The 11,131-nt window shown below is 35.2% G+C and overlaps 1 protein-coding gene across 1 annotated transcript; it reads left to right on the forward strand.

Moving 5' to 3' along the window:
• The first annotated feature begins 2,085 nt into the window (after nucleotides 1–2,085).
• Nucleotides 2,086–8,850, forward strand: LOC148598330 (two pore potassium channel protein sup-9-like). Its single transcript, XM_088561463.1, has 3 exons — nucleotides 2,086–2,301; nucleotides 6,630–6,943; nucleotides 7,960–8,850. Exons 2-3 carry the CDS (start codon nucleotides 6,634–6,636, stop codon nucleotides 8,742–8,744), a joined length of 1,095 nt encoding a protein of 364 aa, XP_088417589.1. The 5' UTR covers nucleotides 2,086–2,301; nucleotides 6,630–6,633; the 3' UTR covers nucleotides 8,745–8,850.
• The last annotated feature ends 2,281 nt before the right edge of the window (nucleotides 8,851–11,131 follow it).

Genomic DNA, 11,131 nt, shown 5'->3' on the forward strand with positions numbered 1-11,131 from the left:
TATCCTTTCTAAGAATATTAAATTAAGAAGAAAAACGATGGATCAATTCAATGTGTAAACTTACGGTTTCTCTGCCTTCTCCAAGTAGGTTAGCTGTTGTATAACTGAAAGATCTGGAACTCTTGTGAGCAACAGCTAGGTCTAATTATAAGCAACGCAGCAATCCAGTTGTGAATTTCAAATTATAACTACGATCTGCATCATTTGAAATAGAAAATATTATTTCAAATGGATAAAATTAATGTCCAAGATCAATAATTCTCTTTAAAATACGACTTCACAGTGTATAAAAATCGCCTAACCGTTGATCTTGAACTCGATATTCATCTTTTAAAAAAAAAATGTGAAATTTAACAAGTTTGTCAGAAGAGGAAATGTATCATTATTCTAATAAAAGCATCAATTCGATGCTACGTGTATGTTTTAGTTGATGGGTACAGAAAAAATGTGTTTTATATGAGTTTCGAGACTTCTCTTTTATGTCGAAGGAGCTACTTTTTTTGTGTACATATGTGTAGATATTAGAGATCAGAAGGTGCCCTTTTGTTGTATTTTTATCAGTTATATTTTAATTTCTGCTGAGGACAAACATTTCCCAACGTATATTTTGCCTCTGCACTGAAGTTGTATGACTACCATACAGTACAAAATAAAATTTTATTTTTTTCTCATTAACTGTCGCATCTGTCTATTATCGCTTTTGTTTATAAAAAAAATACAGATGATATCATAATGTTCTAAGGGGCGGATCTAAGATTTGAGTTTGTGGGGGGGCATATTTTGAATTAAATGCTATGCAAAGCAAGGCAAAAAAATATTATGGGGTGAAACTAGTGGTGAAATTTTTTTCTTACCGATTTAAGGGGGCGTACGCCCGGTACGCTAGTCCTTGGATCCGCGCCTGGTTCTACTCCGACATTTTTCTTGTCTCCGATTTACCCACCTTTACCTTGAAATCCTTGACCTGCCCACGATCGTTTGATAGACCTGTCGTGAACTGTCAGAACTTTACAGTTGATACATATAAATTCTGGAGCCGGCTTCTCCAACAGTCCTAGTAGAGATCCGGGTTTTGTAGATGTACACGGGTTTTGCAGAAATACACGCAGAGTCGGTTCTCCTGACAATTTCGCTGAAAAGTTAAAACAAATCTCACTTGTATGATCACTTTATTTCGACGAATTTAAGATTCTTCCATGTTTTCACTCTACAGAACTCTCAGAACTCTAGCTGGGGGCTAGGGCGCTCTGCCCACAAAGCGACTGGGTTGTGTGCCCCAGGTGGTAGAATGGGGTACCCCTGGTGTGTAACATGCTGGGGTTGTCAGGCTATAATACAGAAAACCTGGCCGCAAACCATAGTGGTGCACCGTGTTGGGAAAGATGCCACGTTCCTCGCACGTTAAAAAAACCCTACTGTGGTATTCTCCCGGAGTAGTAACCATAGGGCTCCGCCACAGGAGGCCCGACCCACCTCTCCCTATTTCTAGTGGCAATCAAAATTTGTTGACCCCATTATCCTTGTGTTCCATCCCATTTTTCATTTCACCATCATTTCATGTTCATTTTATTATCCACTTCATTTTCATCGCCTGAATAAAGCTGAAATATTGCTACTCGGGCATTAAACCCCAAAAAACAGACAAACAAACAATTTATATGAAATTTGAATACTTTGTCCTTAACGTTACTATCTCGTTACGTTTAATAAATAAATTGATTAGATTTTAATAGAGATGTGTTATTTTGAATCTCAATTATTTAGTTTTACATTTACCGTTCAGTTTTTTTAAATAATCTGTCCATAGTCGTTGCCTCGTTTTTGCGAAGGACGTGAAATATGAAATGTGTTTTGGACCTGCGTTTTTAAACGTGTGATCAAGTGTTTTGTCAGAACACCAATTAAACATTTCAAAGACAATTTTTCAATAACATCTGTCATTTCTAAACCGCATCAATTCAAATTAAAATAATCTCGTGATAACAAGATTTTCAGCCTGTTAGAATCCCCGAGTAGCAATCGATCACCGCCATCGATTTTCACCTCAGCTGATGGTGAGGGAAGCGACATCTACAATCAGGAAGCGATACTCAATTAGTTTTCAAAATGGAGTCTAGGATGCAGTGAAGTCAACAACAATTTGCAGAGACCCTGTTTTAATTTGCTGAAGTTTTATTTCAACATTTCAGGACACTATCCTAAAGACCGCGGGCGGACGATCAATACCTCGGATGTGAAATGTAAATAATTTGGAAGACACAGTTCATTTCAATTGTTTCACCGATGTTAACATAGAAAAAAGTAAGTAATCATTCACTATAATTGTGTGTAATTGTTGCGAATTCCAATTGCATGATTTCAGCGTGATTTTATAAATAATTTCGCTGCATCTTGATTGATCAACATGTGAACATTTTTAAAAACAATTTCTGGATCGATATCTTCCACATTCTGAACCATTTAGTATGCAAATTAACTGTCATGTTCAATTTACGCTTTGTTAACACATTTGCATTATTTAGTAGATCTGTGTAATTACATGTAAACACGCGTCTTTGATCCTTGCGATCAAAGGAAGTTTTCGATTGGGGATTGATCAATTATACATATTCTATTTTGCATCGATCATACATGTACCCTTTGTGAGTTAATTTTGTATGCGAAGATAAGTACATATGTACTTTTACCTACAAACAGTACTAGTACATTTCAATAGTGGATCCGGGCGGGGGATGCAGGGGGTTGGCATCCCTCCTTTCTACTGGAAAATTGGTCATTTTCATGTGTAAAATTTACAAAAATGGTAAATAATGTTCTAGCACACCCCTTTTTTCTGGGGAACCCCAGCTGGCACCTCATCTACACTTAATATATTTTGTTTAAAGAGAAAAATGTGGTGGGCCGATCCAGTTTTATAAAAAGGGCGCTTCGTGCTAAATTTGTAGTGGTCATTTTATAAATGGGACGCATCATCTTGAAGCCACCCCCTGTTTCCGGCAAATCATAGTGTTTAAAGACACTGGTACTTTAATGAATGATCTGATTTTTTGTAAGATAATACACCGTGAATATTGAAAAACTAGTATATGCAGGTTTGAGATGTTGCTACCTACATATACATGTATTAGGCCTTTCAGTGACGGAGATTGCTTTTCCAATGTTTTGAATACAGAAAAAATATAACATTAAAAAAAATATACCTTCCTCATGTGCCCACCTAAGTGTTGTTTGATTATTAATCTGGTTTTATCTACAGGTTTGCAACGCCCCTAGGGAACTACCAAATGATTTTTATGGGGGGGGGGTGACTAAGATCAAATTTGAGAAAAGGCAAGATTGATATTTTCAAGAAATAAAAAGAATAGGCCATAAGAAAAAAGACAGGATCTATTATTGCCCTAATATTTTTTTGTTTTTATTTAAAAAAAAATGCCTAAAAACGCAGGACCTAAATTTCTCAACAAAAAGATAGGATCCTAACCCGCCATAAAAATGAAAAAAAAGTTTATCCCTTTAACAAAACAGAACGGTTAACAGTCAACATTACCCGAAATGAATATTTACAATTCACCTTGCTTCTGAATGTACATGTATATAATTATATTAAAAAAAACACAAACATAACAAAATCAACCAACGAATTCAGGGCGGATCCAGACACTTTGAAAAGGAGGGGCATTAGGCGGGGTTCTGAAGAAAAAGTGGGTGCTGGGACATTATTTACCTTTATACACAGTTTTACAATTTTACACATGAAAATGACAAATATTTCTATCAAAAGGAGGGGTGCTAACCCCTCTGGATCCGCCACTGAATGAAAAACTCAGTAAACAGTGGGTTAAGTAAGAAATTTAGATGGGAATAGTTACAACAAAAAGTCCCCTCGTTACATGCTCACAGATTTTTTAATTAATTAAGTTAACCCCCCTTTTCCCGTGGTAGAGACAGTCAGACTAGACGTGTATTAACGTGTAAATAATGTATACAGTTTCTTCTTTTCAAAAACTAAAAGCCCTGTTCACACCCTCCTTCTCCCGGTTCAGGCACACCTAACTGGTCTATGTTAAAAGTTTCCGAAATGAAGGTCAAATCGTATACATTTGTACTTTTATAGGTTTATTTTGATATTTTTCTTTTTTTTGGCCTAGACATTTGTATTGTTTTTTAGAGCAACCTTCAGCGTTAAGGAACGGACTAATGCCTGCAGGTCTTATTTTTACATGTAGCTCTTATGCTCGTTCTTGACGTGTTTTCAGAAATTTCGGTCCTGTTTTTTTTTAATAAGGGAGCAACCATTTGATTCTTTTGGAAGGCTATGGTTAAAGTTGAAAGAAAAAGGCAGGACCCACCAATCCAGGAATAAAAAGTCAGGGCAGTTAAGGCTCTGAGAAAAATGCAGGATGCAGATTTAGGCTGTAAAATTTATGGTTAATTTTCAACAAAACAAAAGGAGCGCCTAATCGCGCGAAAAAAAAAGCTAATTTGACTCGAAATTAAAATGCAGGATCGAAATTTTAATCCTAGTCCTCCATTGGATATCAAATGGTCGCTACCTTTAAAGATTTGATCCCACCGTTTTCTGTAGTTTATACTGGTTGCATGCATTTAAACATACACAATGCATTATAAAAATCGGAATAACAAGTTCTTGTGAGCCTAACTGCAGTACAATAATGTGGCAAGTGTAGTGATTTGTAGTTAAGACATTTTGACGTGGGTGGAAAGGCATTGTCTACACGTTGAATATTTTGCCATCAATCACTTTTCACTACAGAATTTAAATGCATTAAGTAAAACAATAACAGACATAACAAAAACGTGTTGTTGATACTTGTATTACTGATTTCAAATCTTTTCGAAAGGTACAAACTGTTCGGGTTAAGCATAAACTTTTTAGCGGAGAGTTATATTTACGTTAAATGTTTTTGTTCGTGATACAGAAAAAAAACCAAAAAAAAACCCGCTAGCAGTAGAATCAATCGAGTTTCGAAAATACATGTAGACTTAAAGGGTCCGAACAAGGAGGATAGGTCAGTTAAAATCTTTGAGTCAAAATCAGAGGCAGATCCAGGATTTCTGGTTAGGGGGGTTACAGTTAAAAAATTGTTTTAGGTTAAATTTTTGAAATATTCTTCTAGAGTGAGTCCGATGTAGATATTTTTTGTGTTAGAATTGGCGAGAAATTAAAGTTTCAACCTGAAACCGCCTAAATCTACCCCTGACAACCCATGCTTTGCAAATTTTAGGGGGGGGGGCGTACGGCCACCACGCCCCGCCTGAATCCGCCCCTGAAAATATTATTTATCTTGAAGCTTTTTTTGTCGTTTAACAGAATTCGGAGCTTTATACCTGTAGTCCTGATCATGACAAAATACAGTATTTATTTGAAAATTAAATAGAAAAACTTTCGAATCAGGATCCAACCTTAAAACATGTACAATGTAGTTGTCCATTAATCTTGAACACAGTCTCAGCATGTTATCAAGTAATGTTTCAAAGGAGGAAGGGATGTTCAGATTCAAATGTTTGAAAAAGGGATTCCAGGCTATCATTTCCATATTTTTGCTCACAATGAACAGACTTTTCCTGAAAGAAGTTGAATTCCCCAGGATCCGCCTCTCCAATTACATTTGTATGGCTTGAAAAAATAACATATATTTACATGTTAGAAACGACATGCTTCATCCGGACAGATTTTACTCTTTGACTAGTAGCTACAAACTCCACGTTGTTGATGTTTTTATTGCTGATTCCATCTCTACGTGAATGATAAAACATGGTCTGCTGTAATAAATGTCTTAACGTAGGTTTCAGAACATAAGCATCATAAGAAACATTCATGTTAGAAACACGCCCTCGAAACGGTAAAAATCAACCCCGGTGGCGATGACAGTTTAATGTTGAAATGTAAGATTTTCATTTCGGCTAATTTAAATCAGCTGAGGAAGGGCATCGTCTTCGTTATTATAAAGTGCATTGTACATGTTTTCTCACCCAGGAGTTCTTTCTGCATATTAGGGAACATATACATGTAAATATTGAAATGAAAGATATACATACATTGCAATAGGGCAAAGTCTTTGTTTCGAACAACTACTGTTAGATGAAGTAAATGTATTCTCTCTCCATTTGGATAGCAAATAAGGAGTACTTTATGCATTTTAGAAACACATAACTGTTCAAATAAAAAAAAATATGTATTTCAGATAATTTACATCATTCCCCAAAGGGCTACATCTTTGTTTCTCATACGTGTAACTACTGATAGTTGAAATACCCGCTCTTCGCTTCATTAGAATCGTAAAGAATACATGTGCGTCTTATTTGTATGAAATCGAATGAAACACCCTTGATGAAAGTTTAGATTAAGAACTCACGGTAAATAAACTATTACAGTTTTCGAAAAAAAAAATGATGGCAAAAATAACACATTACGTACACATGTATACATATACATATACAAATGTATGTACACATTGCACTGCAAATAAAAAGAATCACAATGATGGAATAATGACTACGGGGTACTATTAATTAATCTCGGTCACAAGGACTTCACAAAAATTGGAAACAGAGTGCATTAAGGGTTTTTTTTTAAATCTTTAATGAAAATGTACATTTCTTTTTAGAGACATGGACGGGGACCTCAAGGAATACAAGATGAAAAGACAAAACGTCAGAACATTATCCCTTGTTGTCTGCACGTTTACGTACCTTCTCATCGGCGCCGCCGTCTTCGATGCTCTTGAATCGGAGAAAGAAACCGACAATAAATTAAGGCTTCGCAATGAAAGAGATGAATTGATCCGGAAATACAACATTTCTGAAGAGCATTTCCGGCGGATCAGCAACAATGTTATAAAATCAAAGCCATACAAGGCTGGGATCCAATGGAAGTTTTCTGGTGCTTTCTACTTTTCATTGGTAGTTGTAGCTTTGATAGGTATGCGGTTTTATATTATGTAAATATGTAACAAATTTTCCTTTTTTTCATTTATGAAAAAAAAAAACATATCAAAAACTAAAAACAAGATCTGACACAAAGTGCGTTTCTAAAGAAAAGTAAAGTTACAGTAGTTCGTGGAATATTGCTGAAATTGTAGTACGGGAGGTAACTCTAGTTTTACAGTAAAAACACGCATATAGACAAGGCAACTTATTTTACAGCAGAGGCGTAGTGGCTGTAGCAATAATTTGTTGGTACGCATACCATACCTAAATGACAAGACAGAAGATTTAAATAATAATAAAAAAAAATTAATAACCAGGGTCGCACGATTTTTACTCGGTAACTCCCGTCGTACCAATCGAGATTCAGGTGACACGCGCTGTAACAAATTGCAACCCACTTAAAGTGTCGATGTACAACATGTACACCTGCATGTACATGTACATGAACTAACTATTAACACTTCATTACCAGCATAAAAAAGTGTGTACATTTTATTTCTGTTATCGTCATTTGTTCATTTTTAATTGTCGTACACAACGCATTTTGCAATTTAATATTTCAGTAGAAATAGAATTCAAATTTCAACAAGTCATTGATATTTCTATGTTTTTCTTTATCAAAGTGCTAAACAGAAAAAAATCATTGTAATACTGAAGTCAGTAAGGATTTTTTCCCGGAAGTCTAAAACGAACGGCTTTGATTTTTCAGTTAGAAATTGTCTGTAGAGAGAACAGTGACTGGCCGTTTTTTTACACTTAACGAAGAAAAGGATTCTTGACTACATAGCAAAACGTACGTCATTCTTTTTCAACTTTAGAGAAATAGTATGATAATCCGACCTTGACAAGATGGTCTTTATTACAAATTGAATTACATTTTCTATTGAAAAGGCCACTGCTAATCGTAAAATGATATATACGACTTGAATGTTTTTGTGACAGTGTTAATTCTTTTATTACCTACACAATTATCAAAATTTTGACCAATGGCATTTACTTTTTTTGCAGGCTACGGACACAGCACACCTAAGACAGTATGGGGAAAGCTGTTTTGTATGATGTACGCTTTAGTCGGCATACCTCTTTGTATGATCATGTTTCAGAACGTTGGTGAAAGGCTGAACACATTTGTGACGTATTTACTTAAACAAATCAAGAAATGTTTCCGAATGAAAAACACTGAGATTTCACAAACAGATCTGATATTCGTAACAATGAGTCTCTCGACCTTCATCATTGGAACTGGTGCTTTTATGTTTACACATTTTGAAAGGTGGCCGTACCTTCATTCGTTGTATTATTGCTTTATAACCCTTACCACCATAGGGTTTGGCGATTTTGTTGCACTTCAAAAAGACAGTATGCTTCAGCACAAACCCCATTACGTCGCTCTAAGCGTGATTTTCATTTTGTTTGGCTTGGCGGTTATATCTGCCGCAATGAATTTGCTAGTATTGCGAGTACTAACTTTGAACCAAGAGGATGAACGTAGAGATGAAATTCAGGCGGCAGTAGCTGCTCAAAACGCAGTACACCTTGAAGGTGACGTCATAACCGGAAACTCTACAGTTGTTGGTAATGCACAGGAGCGACCAGAATTCCAAGAAATCGTTTCCGTCTGTTCCTGTTCTTGTTATAAATGGCGAAAACCTCGGGATAAAATTTACAACTCCACTGTTAATTCCAATCACATTTCTTCATTTGTGCCAAACAGCTCATCGGCCAAAGAGGATACAAACTCTGAGACGGATTCATTCTTGGTTTGGCAGAGAAGTAAAAGAGCATCGCTATGACAATGAATGATAAAATGAAAGGCCATCAGAACATATAGCAGTATTTTGTTTTTCTGCCATGCACGATTTGCATTCTTGTTTGTTTATAAATAAACGTTATGATGTTTGTGGCTTAATCTGCTTGAAATCCTATTAACATATTATTCATAGATTAAGAAAAACATACTTTCGGTGGAAACACGGAAATCCCACATCTTCATAGCGGTATTTTTCACATTAATTAAATACAATGTATGTTATACTGAATTTTATAGACAAGACTATACAATACAATATTCTATCACAGTTAAAGCGTTAATTTTGAATGCTAAAAGAAGAAAAAATAACATTTATTTACATGTTACAAACATTGGAATTATGCATACAAATTATAGACCAAAACAATATAAAACAAAACAAAACAAAAGCTACTACAGTGAGTTTAGTGCCAATTACAATAAACTTTATTTAAAGTCTTGTTTCAGATTTTGTAGTGGTTGGGGTAAATTGATATTGGAACTAAGTGGAAAAGAAAGCAAAATATAACGTAGAAACGATAAATATTCAGAATGAAAAATTCGTACACAATCTTTTTTTTTTTCACAATATTTTTAGGAATCGACCTACTGTTAATAAAATTGGTGCATAACTAACATTGTACATTAGGAGGCACATAGGAAAGGGACTAGCTAGCATTATTCACGCTTTTCTGTCTTTTGCCTTCATTTCCAGTTTACCTCCTCAATAAAAAAATCTGAAAAAAAGACTCAGATAAAAGTTTATTGTAATTGTTACATGTAGATAATATCCAACTGAAGTGCCTATGTATAACCCAAAAAAGTTTTATGGGAGAAAAGCCCAGCTCGTTAATAAAGTACAACGTCACTTAGTTGTTGTTGATAAACATTTCTTTGTTTTTATTTATTACTGTTTGTACATTGAGAATGTGCGGGAAACTCGTACCTTTGAAAATCGCAGAGTTAAATACTCTTATTTTTGGCTTTAAAACAAGAAGCTCCCAGAAGACTGAATCGCTCACCTGATTGAATTTTGCTTTTCAAGGGCAATAAATTAAACAAGAACTTGTCCAACAATTTTGACTCGAGAAGACTTTGGTATGACTTATCATAAGAATCATGTCAGCAATTAAAAGTTGCTTTTTATCTATTATAGTTTTCAAGATATTGGCTGAAAATTGTAAAAAAATCCTTTCAAGGGCAATAACTCCTACAAGGAGTCGTCTGTCAACTTTCATCCCTGAAGACTTTTGTTGTCCTAATAATAAGGATCATTGCAGCCATTGAAAAAGAATGGCTAAACAGACATATGCGAAAAACTACTGTCTGACCCCATGTTCTAGTTTTAGTAATTGCAGCCATGTTTCTCCACGGATCAAAAATCCCCACATCAGTTCTATACAGGATACCTCTAGGATCTAGAAATAACATTAATAATAGCAAAAAACGTTGAAGAAGGGCGATAACTATAACATGACTTAATGGATAAAAACGAAAATTTCACCAAAGATAGATCTCATCATACTGAAAACTTTTATCCCATGTCAGAATTTGCTTAACCTAACGGTTTTGGAGATAAATGCGAAAAACTACTGTCTGACCCCTATGTTCTATATTTAGTAATGGCGGCCATGCTTCTCGACGGTTTAAAATTCCCCACGTCAGTTTTATGCAGGATACTTTTAGGAACATTTGTACCAATTTTGGTTTCAATTGGTGAGGTAGTGTCAGAGGAGAAGATTTTTGATAGAAATAACATTAAAAATAGCAAAAAAACGTTGAAAAAGGGCAATAACTCCAACGTTGCTTAATGGATAAAAACGAAAATTTGACCGAAGATAGATCTCATCATGCTGAACACTTTTACCCAGTCAGAATTTGGCTAAACCTAACGGTTTTTGATATATACTGTTTGACCCAATGTTTTATATTTAGTAACGGCAGCCACGTTTTATCTCTCATCAAACTCCTCGATAGATATGTACAAGCTAAACTAACAACTCAACAAGTTAACCAACCTTGGGTGACATGAAATTTAAAGCTATCTCTACACGGAAAAAAAAATGATACAACCAACCTAGACAAAAGCACAAGCCAACGCCAACAGATGCACATCATCTCAGCCAATAAAAAGGGATATTTCAATTACAGCATGGTTTTAATGAATATAAGTCAAAAGGACCAGACGCAATACTTACTCGCTTACTTAAATAGTATTATTCCCAACCAGGGATGGGATAATTTAGTTATTAAACATGGATTGAAGGATGCAAGTTTTCATTTAAAAACAGTCACCAGTATGGTATCAAATCTTGTGAAGTAAGTAAGGAAATCTCTTAATGCAACTGAAATATTTGAGGATGAGAACAGACTTCAGACTGATAATAATTG

Source organism: Perna viridis, chromosome 14, assembly GCF_037379345.1.
Source record: "Perna viridis isolate PV_CMFRI_1.1 ecotype Kerala chromosome 14, ASM3737934v1, whole genome shotgun sequence".
In the NCBI taxonomy this organism is placed as follows: Eukaryota; Metazoa; Mollusca; class Bivalvia; order Mytilida; family Mytilidae; genus Perna; species Perna viridis.